Source organism: Temnothorax americanus, unplaced genomic scaffold (assembly GCF_048541705.1).
Source record: "Temnothorax americanus isolate GAGA-0224 unplaced genomic scaffold, ASM4854170v1 Scaffold113, whole genome shotgun sequence".
Classification (NCBI taxonomy): domain Eukaryota; kingdom Metazoa; phylum Arthropoda; class Insecta; order Hymenoptera; family Formicidae; genus Temnothorax; species Temnothorax americanus.
In genome coordinates this window covers 182243-197988 of record NW_027509246.1, presented here as the reverse complement: position 1 = coordinate 197988, position 15746 = coordinate 182243, and the positions used below count along the sequence as shown (strand labels likewise).

At 40.2% G+C, this 15746-nt stretch overlaps 3 protein-coding genes across 4 annotated transcripts in view; 1 reads left to right on the top strand and 2 right to left on the bottom strand.

Moving 5' to 3' along the window:
* Nucleotides 1–15746, bottom strand: part of LOC143908724 (uncharacterized) — a 243088-nt gene that overhangs the window by 74475 nt on the left and 152867 nt on the right. The gene's annotated exons all lie outside the window — the stretch shown is intronic.
* On the bottom strand, nucleotides 1355–4390 carry LOC143908731 (uncharacterized). Its single transcript, XM_077426494.1, has 2 exons — nucleotides 1562–4390; nucleotides 1355–1468 (listed from the first exon to the last, which is right to left on the bottom strand). The coding sequence occupies exon 1, from the start codon at nucleotides 4225–4227 to the stop codon at nucleotides 1732–1734; it is 2496 nt and encodes an 831-aa protein (XP_077282620.1). The 5' UTR covers nucleotides 4228–4390; the 3' UTR covers nucleotides 1355–1468; nucleotides 1562–1731.
* LOC143908726 (uncharacterized) lies at nucleotides 11683–13615 on the top strand. The gene has a single exon (XM_077426491.1). It carries the CDS (start codon nucleotides 12343–12345, stop codon nucleotides 13486–13488), a length of 1146 nt encoding a protein of 381 aa, XP_077282617.1. The 5' UTR covers nucleotides 11683–12342; the 3' UTR covers nucleotides 13489–13615.

Below are 15746 nucleotides of genomic sequence, written 5' to 3'. Positions count from 1 at the left end.
TTAAACGGAGCAAAACAGACCCGTGTCTATATACAAAAATATCAAGTGGTAAGCTTACTTATCTAACTGCATATGTTGATGATCTTTTGATTGCAGGTGATGACCAAGAGTTTATATCATATATGGAATATGTACTCAACGAAGCATTTAATGTAACCGATCTTGGCGAAGTGAGCTATTACTTAGGAGTACAGATCGAAAGGGACACTGAAGGATGTTTTTATATGAACCAATCTACATATATCAGAAAACTATTGCGTACGTTTAATTTAGAGAATAGTAAAGTTTCAAAAATACCATTAGACGTAGGTTATGAAAAAATTAAGAATGAAGGGCCTTATCTGAAAAATAATTTATGTTATCAAAGATTAATAGGAGCGTTAATGTATGTATCCGTATTTACTCGTCCAGATATTACTACAAGTGTCGCTATTTTAAGTAGAAAGTTACAAAATCCAAGACAGATAGATTGGACAGAAGCTAAAAGAGTGTTGCGTTTTCTTAAAGGAACAATAGATTATAAACTAAAGCTTGGGAATTATAGTCAAAAAGAATGCGAATTAATAGGTTACGCGGATGCTGACTGGGGGCAAAACGTTTCTGATAGAAAATCAAATAGTGGGTATATCTTCCTATTTAATGGTGGCGCCATTAGTTGGGCATGCAGAAAGCAATCATGTGTAGCACTTTCGTCCACAGAGGTGGAATATGTAGCGTTAGCAGAAGCATGTCAAGAAGCTATATGGCTTAGAAGCTTATTTGAAGACCTTGGACATGCGCAATGTGGAGCCACCACGATTTATGAGGATAATCAATCCTGTATTAAGTTGACTACTAATCATAAGTTTAGTAAGCGAACTAAGCACATAGATACTAAGTATCATTATGTTAAACATTTAAGAGAAACATCTGTATTAAACTATTGTTATTGCGATACAGAACATATGATAGCAGATATGTTAACAAAGCCGTTGCAAGCTGTTAAGTTGAGAACTTTGTCAAAAGAAATAGGTCTTGATAATGTAACGCTAAGCGAAGTCTAAAATTGTTGTTGAGGAGGGGTGTTGGTAATCTAGCAACAACTAGTAAGAAACGATATAGGTTTAGTTCATAGTTTAAGGCGCGCGGATATATCTAGTGTATTTTTAGTTTCGTTTTTTTTCTGTGCGGCGCGCTATGTGAGCTTCCTCTTCCGCGACTGTTCTTCTTCCGCTCTCTAGCTCGCGTTCGTCCATATATACGTTGAAACAGTTGTCACGACGTCACGCTTATAAAGTCGTTAATTAATAAAGTATTATCAAGTGTGATCTCAACTGTGCCTATCTCTCTTTTATATACCACTGAGTTTAACAATTACTTCCTTTAGTAATTTGGTATAGTTAAACGGCCTGACTGGCAAGTTTTATTAGTATATCACAACGACGTTTCGACCACTAATTTGGGTCCTTTTCAAGTTATTTTAACAATGCTAGAATACGAGAATGAAAGAATATATAAGAAAATTAAAAAACAACATTACTCGTTGAACGGATTTACGATAATAACGATAAATAGGACTTACATGGATCATTGTGCGTCAATTATATAAAATTCGTGGCGGGTCGGAAAAATACGACGGTCTCATGTGAAGGCCGAAAAACTAATGATACATTATCGCATAATACAGTAAACATAGAAGGACAACTTAAAGTAATACATTATCGCAAAATACAGTAAACATAGAAGGAGAACTTAAAGTGAAGAAATTATTCGATCATAGACCAATGGCAGGTTTTCAGTGTCTTTCTGTGAGTTGATTGCCCCTTTATGTTTTTTAATAAATAGCATTTCAGAAATTTCACGTTTTTTTAAATTTTGTTCTTTGTGTAAGATTGTAACATCCTGCCATTTGAAATTATGGTCGCAATCTGTTCTATGTTTACTGACGACCGAATGTTGGTTGGGGGGTTTTTTTATGTCTGCGCGATGCTCTTTTATACGCGTTTCTAAATGTCGCTTCGTTTGTCCGATATAGCATGCATTGCAATCAGAACAATCGAGTTTATAGACGACATTAGTGCATCTCCCGATCTCCAATCTATCCTTCCCTTTCCTGATTAGTGTATCCATTTTCTTAGGGACCGTATACAAAGTGTTCAAACCGTAATTTTTGAACGTACGGCGTAATCCCTCACTAAAAGTTTTTACGTAGGGGATGGGAACATAATTTTTCAGATCAAGAGTAGATGCACTGTCCTCGTTGTTAGCGTTATCCTCATTATTCGATCGTTTGTTAATTTCTGAAATTCTTCTTTGAATGTGTTTGTTCACCAAAAGGTCCGGAAAACAGTTATTAGACAATATGGTTTTCACTAACTTGATGTTCTCATCGTGAAACTGTTTATCCGACAATAGTATGGCCTGGTCAACTAAATTAATGACCGTGTTAATCTTGTATTTCAAAGGATGACTGGAGAAAAAATTAATATACCTGCCAGAGAACGTTGGTTTTCGATACCAGTTGGTGAACAAACAGTTGCCGTGTCTAAAAACAGACGTGTTTAAAAAATTCAAGGTGTTGTTCTTCTCGAGTTCATACGTGAATTTGAGACGCGGATGATAGTTGTTAAACGTACGGACAACCTCATTAAGTTTCGAATGCGGAATGCACATAAAAATGTCATCGACATAACGGAGAAAAATCTCGATATGAAAATCAAAGGATTGAAGGCAGCAAGTCTCTAAATCGTCCATAACGATATCGGCTAAAATAGGCGAGAGGGGGGAACCCATTGGACTACCGAAGATCTGTTCGTAGAACTCACCGTCAAAAGAAAAACTAGTGGAGTTAAGAATCATTCTGATAGCGTGTAGAAATTGGTCCAGATTCATCCGGGTCTCTCCCGATATCGCATCCCATCTTTTTTCGATTCCAGTCAGAACAAGTTCTATGGGTATGTTCGTGAACAGCGCAACGACATCGAGAGAGACCAGGACGTGGTCAGGAGGGATGCTGTGTTGCTTCATGCTCTCCACGAACGACCAACTATCTTTAACATGGGAAGACGGCTTCACAACTGCTTTATTCAGAATGTTGTGCAGATATGAGGCAATATTATAAAGAGGGCTTCCAACAGCGGATACAATTATGCGTAACGGGTAGCCCTCCTTGTGGATCTTCGGAAGTCCATAGCAGCGGGGGAGGTTACCGTTTGTGCAGTTCAGATAATTGTAAGCCCTCGCGTCAATAATACCGTTGTTCTTCCATGATTTCACTAAACAGTTTAATTGCGAGGAGATTTTATTCAACGGGTTTCTGTTTAATTTTCTGTATGTAGACTGATCGTTAAGCAAGGTCTTCATTTGCATAATATAGTCTTGTCTATCCAGGATGACAGTGGTCTGACCTTTGTCAGCATTCGTAACCAGAATGTCAGGGTTGTTAGTGAGATATTTTTTGCATAACGAAAACCGCGATAAGATGTATCTATCTACAGAATTAGATCTATTGTTTGTTTTCATGAAATCATGGAGAGAATTTGAAACAAGACAGCGCACCTCGTTAACTTTGTCGTCATCGATCATGTGCTTATTTTGTTCGAAGTTTTTGAGAACATCTAAGACAATTTTTGATCGGTCATTCCTATTGTATTGATTGACAGGTAGTCCGAACCTGCTACCAAGACTTAGCATCTTTAAAATGTCTTCGGGGATCTGTCTGTTGCTAATGTTAACGATCCATTTATTCGTGTCAATATTATGGAAGGTCTCAACTTGTTTGTTATGTTTAATTTCTAAGTTATTGAATTTTTTCATTAATTTGCATCTGGTCAAGTTATCGAAGTGAGATATCTTGTTTCTGTTATATAAGAAAAAATCATTTACTGTACATGCCGGTAGAGAAACGTATAACGCGTCCTCAATCCTTTGCCCCTCAGATCGTAAATAAGCAATCGTGTAGTTAATGTCCTTAATCTCTAGGTTCAAAAACAAACATTGGCAACGGTGTTTGTAATTGTCCAATGTTCGATTTAAACGCGTGTGGCGCAGTTTAATATTGTATCGAAAATTTAGAATGTGTGGAGGAAATAGGCCCCAACGTCGGCAGTGGAGTAAAAACTTTAGTTGTTGCTTCGTCGAACGCAGTTTATGTTGCACGTTGATCCAAGATTTCAGCAGCATAGCCTTGTCTAATCCGTATAATCTGGTAATCTTCGTATAAAAACCTTCCTTCCGTAGGAACACCATTACTAGGCCAGGTGTATCAAATATTTAATAAGAATTATTCGCCAGTGATGAAATAATAATTTGGTATAGTTAAACGGCCTGACTGGCAAGTTTTATTAGTATATCACAACGACGTTTCGACCACTAATTTGGGTCCTTTTCAAGTTATTTTAACAATGCTAGAATACGGTCACACTTTGTATACGGTCCCTAAGAAAATGGATACACTAATCAGGAAAGGGAAGGATAGATTGGAGATCGGGAGATGCACTAATGTCGTCTATAAACTCGATTGTTCTGATTGCAATGCATGCTATATCGGACAAACGAAGCGACATTTAGAAACGCGTATAAAAGAGCATCGCGCAGACATCAAAAAACCCCCCAACCAACATTCGGTCGTCAGTAAACATAGAACAGATTGCGACCATAATTTCAAATGGCAGGATGTTACAATCTTACACAAAGAACAAAATTTAAAAAAACGTGAAATTTCTGAAATGCTATTTATTAAAAAACATAAAGGGGCAATCAACTCACAGAAAGACATTGAAAACCTGCCATTGGTCTATGATCGAATAATTTCTTCACTTTAAATTCTCCTTCTATGTTTACTGTATTTTGCGATAATGTATTACTTTAAGTTGTCCTTCTATGTTTACTGTATTATGCGATAATGTATCATTAGTTTTTCGGCCTTCACATGAGACCGTCGTATTTTTCCGACCCGCCACGAATTTTATATAATTGACGCACAATGATCCATGTAAGTCCTATTTATCGTTATTATCGTAAATCCGTTCAACGAGTAATGTTGTTTTTTAATTTTCTTATATATTCTTTCATTCTCGTATTCTAGCATTGTTAAAATAACTTGAAAAGGACCCAAATTAGTGGTCGAAACGTCGTTGTGATATACTAATAAAACTTGCCAGTCAGGCCGTTTAACTATACCAAATTATTATTTCATCACTGGCGAATAATTCTTATTAAATACTTCCTTTAGCACTGAGATATAATATGAACAATAGAAAACACCCCGCACCATTCTTATGGGAAAATGTCTTTCTGCGGATTTGGCTAATTTTTGGATATTTTGTAGTTCTCGTCATTTTGAACAAATGTTTCAATGGGTACAACTTGATGAGCCGTTTCCGCGCTATAAGCCCTGGAAGGTCCAGATTTGACGTGTAAAGATATAAGCTTTTCGACTCAATATATGTGGCCCTCAATCTAGTGCGTGCGTGCGTGCGTGCGTGCGTGCGTGCGTGCGTGCGTGCGTGCGTGCGTGCGTGCGTGCGTGCGTGCGTGCGTGCGTGCGTGCGTGCGTGCGTGCGTGCGTGCGTGCGTGCGTGCGTGCGTGCGTGCGTGCGTGCGTGTGTGTACTTACGCTCAAGGTCAAATAAGTACCACCGTTTGATGCATTTGTTGAAGCCCTTATGTATAAAACTTATGTATGAAACTTTTTTTTCTAAAATGTTTTGTTTTCGAGATATTTCACCGGTTCTACACTTTTTCCTCACTATATCTATATATATAAGTACCTGACGTCTGTATGTATGTATGTTTGTATGTATGTATGTCTGCCCGCGAATTACTCATTCGTTAGTGGATCGAAATTTTACCAAAAGTATATAAAGAAGGGATAGAATTTCCCGGGGAGTGCCATAAAATGTATAATTTTTCATTACCGATTTTTTTGGATTTTTCCGGAAATAATTAACACACTTAATATAATATTGCTTTATTATTCTTTTAGTAAAATATTTTTAAAAATCCAATTATAATTTAAATAAACGTGTGTATTCTTTTCTGTTTAATTAATAATATAAATAATTTCGACTCCTAAAAATTCTGCGTTTGACTTTTGCTTAAAAAAAAAAAAAGTTTCCGATTTTTGTTTAAAAAAATGTACGTAATTATTTTTATTTATTCAAATTTTGATACATCAGGCTAAATTTTTATTTATGGGTAATTTTTATGAATAATTTTTCGTTATTTTATTAAAAACAATCTCCAAATTTTTCTAATTTTTTGGGGATGACGAAAATGTGTATAATTTTTCATAACCAATTTTTTGGAAACCGATTTCAAAAATTTTCTAATTTTTTTGGGGATGGCTATGATGAGTTTATAGAAAAATTGCTAATAATAAATGGGTTTCTAATTTCTGTTTAAAAAAATGTACGTGATTGCTCCAATTTCTGTAAATTTAGAAATATCAAGCTGAACTTTTTTTTATGAATAATTTTTTGTTACCAATTTTTTAGAAACCGGTTTCAAAATTTTTTAAATTTTTCGAAAAATAATAAGTTAATGAACCAATTTTCTTGAAACCAGTGCCAGAAGTTTTTTAATTTTTGGAGGATGTTTAAAGAACACTGCGAAAGCGGAGCTTTCGAGATATAAATCGTAAAGTGGAATGTATTGCATATGAAGTTTTCATGAGATTGGTACAATTGGTTTTGGCGCCGGTTTCAAGAAAATCGATCCATTAATCAAAAATTATCCATTAATGAAAAATTAAACATATCCTCCAAAAATTATCAATAAAAAAATTCAGCTTGATATTTAAAAATTTGCGGAAATTGGAGCAATCACACGTACATTTTTTTTTTAACAAAAATTGGAAACCCCTTTACTATTAACAATTCTTCTAATTCTTCGAACCACCCTCTTAAATACAAAATCAATATTAAACGTAATCTTGTTGACCGGGCTATCCTTTTGTCTGACGCACGTTTTCACAATTCCAATATAATTGAAATAAAAAATATTCTTTCGAATAATTGTTATCCAACAAAAGTGATTAACAAGTATGTTAGTGTCCAACTTAACAAACTACAGGCACGTAATAGTAATAGTAATGACTCTAGCAGTGACAATGTGGCCCGAGATTCTTTATTACTATACCGTATGTTAAGGTAGTTCGATGATAAACAACTTTTGCCAAAAGTGATAGGTTTTATTTTTTATATCGAAAAAAGGAACTCTCCTGAATCGATTAAGCCCAGAAAAAAGATAATTTACCGTCCGGTTCTCAAGATATTTAATTTTAAAACTAGGTGATTTTAATGATTTTAACATTGGTCTAATAGGAAAAGAGGTTATTTTTTTATGAATAACACGAGTTTGCGAAAAATCTTTTGCCAAAAATGTCTGAACAATATATATCGATGGAAAGAGGACACTGTGAGGAAGTCTATAGTTAAAGGTGAACACGATCCACCGTACAGTTTTTTTTAAATTAATAATTAAAGTTGAAAACTAGTCAAGCGACGCGTTAACACACACTTTATTTAATCTATTTCAGGCAAAATATTATTTTACAACGTAAAAACTATTTACTAATGGTCTTTATTTTACGTCGTTACAAAGCTTTGCGATGCGTTATTCTATTTTTTAATAATTATATAAATAAAAAAATTATAAACATTGTTTTGACTTCGGCCTTTCATCATCGAACTACCTTAAAGGTCTCTCAGTGGTAATGTTGGCCGTACAATGCGTAACGCTAAATTTAGGGTTCTTCTCACCATTCCGAAGAAATTAGATTGCCTTATTAAAATAAACTACCAAATCTTAAGGAGACTGAGTTAGTTTATAAGATTAATCGCGTAAATTGTAACGCGACATACATTGGTCAAACAAAAAGGCACCTAGAGACACGCATCAAGGAACATATTTCTGTGATATTAGAAAGAATGTCGACAATCATTCTGTGGTCAGTAAGCACCGTCTCACGCACAATCACGATTTTAATTGGCATCAACCCGAGATTTTATACAAGGAGAGGCAATTTAAGAAAAGAGAAATCTGTACCGCACTGTTTCGACTCGTGTGTGGAATCGGCCATCCGTCGCACAGATGACGCGCGCGCAATAATGGGCCACTTTCCACACACTTTGTGATATAAAATAGGGTGTGTAACACGTGCGGGTCAACTTCCCGCACTTGTTACACAAATAATTATAATATTACTAATATTACAATAATAAATCAAAATTAGAAAGATAATAACAAATTATATTAATCGTAAACTGGAGATTATTTAATTGATCTTCGAATATATAATATTGTTTTAAAAACTCTATTCAGATATTATTTATCAGACGTTATATATGTTTGGAACTCCATGAAGATTACGCCGGATCAATCTCATGAAATGACGGACGGTAGTAATTACAGGATAACATACCTGGAAAATGCAGAACTTCTAGAAACAAAAGAGTGCAGATCTCATCGATCTGTTAACATTTCAGTAATGTCCTCAATTAAAATCTTAATACGACGATTGTTGTAAACGATTCCGCTGATTCGGTTTGTAAAGCTACGGTAGTATACCGCATAAATCATGAATTTCCGGCATGTCAGTACTATCCGATCCTTGCCTAACCTGAATAGAAAAAGTCAAAGATGAGAATTATCGTTTCAAAGTGATCCTTCGGATCTGCTTCTTCATATTCTGGTGAGTAAAGCATAGGGTATTTCCGGCTTGGAAAGTATTTGTCCTACTATCCGTAGATAATTCTCATCTTTGGCTTTTTCTATTCAGGTTAAGCAAGGATCGGATAGTACTGACACTACCGTCCGTCATTTCATGAGATTGATCCGGCGTAATCTTCATGGAGTTCCAAACATATATAACGTCTGATAAATAATATCTAAATAGAGTTTTTAAAACAATATTATATATTCGAAGATCAATTAAATAATCTCCAGTTTACGATTAATATAATTTGTTATTATCTTTCTAATTTTGATTTATTATTGTAATATTAGTAATATTATAATTATTTGTGTAACAAGTGCGGGAAGTTGATCCGCACGTGTTACACACCCTATTTTATATTACAAAGTGCGTGGAAAGTGGCCCATTATTGCGCGCGCGTCATCTGTGCGACGGATGGCCGATTCCACACACGAGTCGAAACAGTGCGGGACAGATTTCTCTTTTCTTAAATTGCCTCTCCTTGTATAAAATCTCGGGTTGATGCCAATTAAAATCGTGATTGTGCGTGAGACGGTGCTTACTGACCACAGAATGATTGTCGACAATCTTTCTAATATCACAGAAATGTTCCTTGATGCGTGTCTCTAAGTAGATAAAACAATAACAGTCCTAGGCCGGGGATCTCAGGGGGGGTGAGGGGCGGAGGGGGAAGGCGCCGGGGGGGACGACTTGTTGGCGAGGGGTCAGCCGGGGAGGGGGGGACGACTTTGTGGCGAGGGGTCAGCCGGGGAGGGGGGGACGACTTGGTGGCAAGGGGGTGAGGGGCGGGGGGGACAACTTGTTGGCGAGGGGTCAGCCGGGGCGGGGGGGACGACTCATTGGTGAGGGGGGGGCGACTTGCGGCGAGGGGTAGCGGGGCGGGGGGACGACTTGGTGGCGAGGGGGAGCGGGAAGGGGGGGACGACTTGACGGCGAGGGGGAGCGGGAAGGGGGGGGACGACTTGACGGCGAGGGGGAGCGGGGTGGGGGGGACAACTTGGTGGCGAGGGGTCAGCCGGGGAGGGGGGGACGACTTGGTGGCGAGAGGGTGAGGGGCGGGGGGGACGACTTGTTGGCGAGGGGTCAGCCGGGGCGGGAAGGGACGACTCATTGGTGAGGGGGGGGCGACTTGGTGGCGAGGGGGAGCGGGGAGGGGGGACGACTTGGTGGCGAGGGGGAGCGGGAAGGGGGGGGTGACTTGGTGGCGAAAGGTAGCGGAGAGGGGGGGCGACTTGGTGGCGAGGGGTCAGCCGGGGCGGGGCGGGGGAGACGACAACTTGTTGGTGAGGGGGAGCGGGGGGGGAGGACGACTCGTTGGTGAGGGGGAGCGAGGGGGGGTCGGCGAGCGTGTCGGGATATGTTTATTAAATATTAATAAACCTATCGTATTGACAAGAGGTACCGCCGAGGGGGGGGGGTAGGTGTCCACTTCTACGCCGAGGGTGGTCCCCCGGGGTGGGGGATCGTCACTTTATCGGCGCGGGGGTATTACAACGGCGCCGTTCGGCTGCTGGAATTTTATCGGCGAATATAAACAAAACAGCAAATTAGACATTTGACTCCGCAATGATCTCACCCTTCTAGAACATGCGAGCCGCCATTCGGTTACGGCGTCTCACTACAAAAGCGAGCGTCGATGGCCCTACGACGGTTTGAAGATAAAATAGCCAAGGTAAACAATTGATAAAATTTGTCACAGATGACGATTTAACCGTTGCGGAGTCCTCTTCATGTTTTTTTCTAGGAAGAGCCGCTGCCGATTACGATTTGACCGTCGCGGTGGTATTCGGTTATGGCGCGGCATATTACAAAATGCGAGCGCCGATATCCGGCTGCTGGAATGTATAAACAAAATATGTCTAACGATAATTATACGAACGCATAGCATCCGTTGTCGCCAGGATGATTATGGATCCACATCTTGTGGATCAGTCTTCGGCTAGTTTTCGCGACGCGAACGTTCATATTCGAGGGTGAAGTTTTTTGTGTCAAGTATTCAATACAGAAGAATATTTTTCACGATAAAGGAGATGACAATAATTCCGATATGGATCGCGAGTTAACGGACGACAGTGACTACTTCAGTGACAAAGACGACAATCATGAATAAGTCATCGATAGAATAGTGCTAAATTTACGTGAAAGACATTGCGTAATATATTTTTATTATTCAACGGGTGGTGCACTTGCACTATGTGCTCCGTGTATGGTTGCACTATGGGACCTTGATTTCGGCATGTACGCTCGCCTAAAACACTTCGTTGAGAGACGCGGAACGACGCATGGCCGGTATTGTTCAAGATGTCGTGAATCATTGTTTATGATATTTCCGCGTAATATGTGCCCGATTTGCACACGATAAGAAAAAAACGTTATCGCGGCTCTTAAAAGTTGATACTTGGGGCTAAAGTTCTTGTGGCGAGTAAGCGGTATAAAAAAACATTTTTTTCAAAAAAAAAACAGTGAACAATAATTTCGAGGCAACAATGGATGTAGATTCATCCGACGAGGATCGTCCGTTGTCGCCGGACAGCACGTATAACAGCGATGAAGACAATAACCGTAGAGAAGTTATGAAAAAAATAGTGTCGCGTCCCAAATTTTTAGCGTTGGATGGATGTACAAAGTGTTGCGCAATTTATTTTTATTTTGAATACGGCTCAGATAACTTGTGTTATTCGTGTATGATCGCTTCACCAGACACTGGTGAGCACATACGTGAACGTCGAGAGCATGTAACCGAGCCGTACGACGTAATGACCATTCAATTTTGCACAGATTGTCGTAATACTCCATTGTTTCAAATATATCCATGCAACATGTGCCCGATTTGCATGAAGTAATAAAAAACATTATCGCGAGTGAGACATTATACATAACGTGCACAACATGGTGTGGATAATTGAAGAGGAATCTGTGGAGCCTCCAAAATCTGACGATGATTTAATAATGGAATGTATTACAATAGATATCACCGATGGTTTGCGTGAAGAAGATCAAGGAGTGAAATTGACGGATGTGCAACGAATATCGCCGGTGCAGTTTCTTCGCGATCGCGAACTCGGTATACGCGGAACCGGTCAACGCTTCGCTAGACAAAGGGTCGTTATCAATACCGATTCTCCTTATAAGTAGGATTCTAACGTTAGACAAAAAGTGTATCGACGGCTGCGGGACGAGTGCGTTAGCGAGGAAGAATCACGTGCAGCTCGCCGTGCTGACGTTGTGCCGTATCATATTAAACCTATTGTTGACTATCGCTATTGGGCGTCTAAATTTTGTGAACAGCTCTATGATTGTGAAGCAACATACATTAAGATTCATACAGGTATTGGGAAATACGTCGAATTAGTGGTGATGAACAATTCGATACATATGTATATGTACCCCGATCGTCTCAATAATCCAAATCATCTATTGATGTTTCAAAAAACCTATGAACGTGACTTCGATGATGTTGATAATTGGGAGCATAATCATGGATTTAATGTCCCCTACTTCAGTTCTGGTTTTTTTATGTTTGCGCACTATCGCATTCAAAGTGGCAAACGATATTGTTCAGCGTGCGATCGAATCACGTGCAAGTGCTCCATCGAAGAATGTGACGTGATTTAAAAAAGAGACAGTATTAAAAAACAAAAAACATGGAACATCTCGATAAAACGGAACGCGACCTGGTGGAAAGATCCAACCAAATCGCTACCTTGGACGAATATCTCGCATGGGAACAGCGATGCGAGAAGTTTATTGAGCAGCTCAAAGAAGACTGTCGTTCCAAACGTCCGCGGGTCTCAGACGGCTCTCAGACTGTCGGAAACAGGTCATCTTTAGTGGCAAGGATCGCGCGACTCGATGGTGCGAAGACTTTATTACAGAGACGGTTCGTACATATCTGTGGTGAGCACGCGGCGGGCAGTAGTAGCGGTAACGAAAACGCGGAAAGACTCGTTTGGCGAGAGATCGATGCCGCGTTCGAATGGCGTGTATTGACCGGTGCGGTGATAAATATCAATTACATCGAACCGCGAAAATTTCTCGAAGACGCCGAAGTCATCGTGCTCGATCGTGTGCGGAACGTCATGCAAAGACACGCAAGTGTAAAGATAAACACCGTGTTCAACGGCGAGTTTGTGACGGGTGACAAACGTGCGAACAAAAGTGTCAGCACAGGAAACCGTGAACTCTTTCGTGCGTCCGATCTGCGCGAGTGGTACGAGCTACACGTTATCGAGCCTACTTTATCGCGTCTCGAAGAGTTTCAGGAACGCGATAGCGGATGGGCGTTGTCGCGTATACTCAATTTGACAGTGAACGTGAACAAGTTCAATCCTTTGTGCGCGGGATGTTACATCAATTTACCGCAAAAAATTAAATCGAAAAAAGCGGTGATAAACGTGCAATCGATGGACAATGCGTGCTTCGCGTGGTCAGTGGTCGCCGCGCTGTATCCTGTCCAGGATCATACATATCGGGAATCCTCGTACCCTGATTACACAACAGTATTAAATTTACAAGGCATTGAGTTTCCAATGACTTTGAAACAGATTAAAAATTTTGAAAATCACAACAATATATCCATCAATGTGTATGCCATCGAGGGAGAGAAAACACCGAACGTTCTCCCGATACGGCTCACCGACCTGAAGAAAGAAAAGCACGTAAATCTGTTGTACGTGCAGGACCCGCGAGACGACAACGTGGGACATTTCGCGTGGATAAAAAATCTATCCCGCCTCGTGAGCTCGCAATTGAGCAGGTACGATGGTCGGAAATACTTTTGCGATCGGTGAGTACTTATACTCTTTTTAATAAAATTATAAAATATTTAATTTTTTTATTTAATAATTTTCAAAATTGTGTGTTTTTTCTTTTTTGCAGATGTTTACATTATTTTCATTCGAGCGAGAAATTGGAAGCCCACGGAGTAGACTGCCAAGAGATAAACAACTGTGCCATCCGACTACCGAGCGAGGACGACAAGTGGCTGAGATTCAAGAATCACAGCAGGAAGGAACTACTTCCGTTCGTCGTGTACGCCGACCTGGAATGTACCCTCGAGAAGACGGATGCGGATCCGACAACGTCCACATACACGTCTCAACATCATCGGGTATTTAGCATAGGATATTACGTGCGGTGCTCGTACGACGACTCGTTATCCGCGTATCGATTTCATCGCGATAAGGATTGCGTCGCGTGGTTCGCCGAGGAACTAAGACGTTTAGCACACGACGTAAAGAACATCTTGTCCGATAATATACCCATGGCGGATTTTACGCGAGACGAGTGGAAAAAATTTAACAGCGCAACGCACTGTCACGTGTGCGAAAAACTGTTCGAGCCAGACGACGTGCGCGTACGCGATCACTGTCACTTGACCGGTCGTTATAGAGGTCCCGCGCATTCCAGCTGTAATCTAAATTACACAGATTCGCATTACATTCCCATAGTATTTCATAATTTATCGGGTTACGACGCGCATTTTATTATCAAGGAAATCGCTACAGCCTACAAAGGACGCGTAGACTTACTTCCAATCACGAAGGAAAAATACATTTCATTCACGAAAAACGTTAAAAGCACTGAGGATAAAAACTACCAAAATTGCATCAAATTAAGATTCATCGACTCGTACAAATTTCTTAGCGCGAGTTTCGAAAAATTAGCATCCTTCCTCGATAAGAATAAGTTAAAAATTATACGTTCAAAATTTTCCGCGTTATCCGACCAAGATTTCGAATTATTGACGCGAAAAGGTGTCTTTCCGTACGAGTACATTGACTGCGTCGAAAAGTTGGAGGATGCGTGTTTACCATCGCGCGACTCGTTTTACAGTTCATTGACAGGCGACACCGTATCCGAGAGCGATTACGCGCACGCCGTCAACGTCTGGCAGCGGTTCTCCATTCGAACGCTCGGTGACTACAGCGAACTGTATCTAAAGATCGATGTCTTGCTGTTGGCCGATATCTTTGAAAATTTTCGCGATAGCTGCGTCGCGAGTTATGGACTCGATCCGGCGTATTATTACACTCTACCGGGGTTTACGTGGGACGCTATGTTGAAGCATACGGGTATCAATTTTGAACTGCTCACGGACATTGACATGGTCATGTTTATCGAACGCGGTATACGCGGTGGTCTGAGTCAATGTTCCGGCAGATACGCGCAGGCCAATAACAGGTACATGCAATCTTACGATACATCGAAACCATCGTCATACCTGATGTATTTCGACGTAAACAACTTGTACGCCTGGGCAATGTGTCAACCATTGCCTTATGCAGACTTTCGATGGGTCGAAGACGTCTCGAATTTCGAGTTTAGCGCGATCGCTTTGGATTCGAGAATGTAACCCGTGGGCGAATACCACGCGATACACTTTTCGTCTAACGTTAGAATCCCACTTATAAGGAGAATCGGTATTGATAACGACTCTTTGTCTAGCGAAGCGTTGACCGGTTTCGCGTATACCGAGTTCGCGATCGCAAAGAAACTGCACCGGCGATATTCGTTGCACATCCGTCAATTTCACTCCTTGATCTTCTTCACGCAAACCATCGGTGATATCTGTTGTAATACATTCCATTATTAAATCATCGTCAGATTTTGGAGGCTCCACAGATTCCTCTTCAATTATCCACACCATGTTGTGCACGTTATGTATAATATCCCACTCGCGATAATGTTTTTTATTACTTCATGCAAATCGGGCACATGTTGCATGGATATATTTGAAACAATGGAGTATTACGACAATCTGTGCAAAATTGAATGGTCATTACGTCGTACGGCTCGGTTACATGCTCTCGACGTTCACGTATGTGCTCACCAGTGTCTGGTGAAGCGATCATACACGAATAACACAAGTTATCTGAGCCGTATTCAAAATAAAAATAAATTGCGCAACACTTTGTACGTCCATCCAACGCTAAAAATTCGGGACGCGACACTATTTTTTTCATAACTTCTCTACGGTTATTGTCTTCATCGCTGTTATAGGTGCTGTCCGGCGACAACGGACGATCCTCGTCGGATGAATCTACAT

Excerpts from the sequence above, each read along its gene's own strand:
- LOC143908731 (XM_077426494.1), bottom strand. The coding sequence starts at position 4,227 with ATGGTGTTCCTACGGAAGGAAGGTTTTTATACGAAGATTACCAGATTA.
- LOC143908726 (XM_077426491.1), top strand. The coding sequence starts at position 12,343 with ATGGAACATCTCGATAAAACGGAACGCGACCTGGTGGAAAGATCCAAC.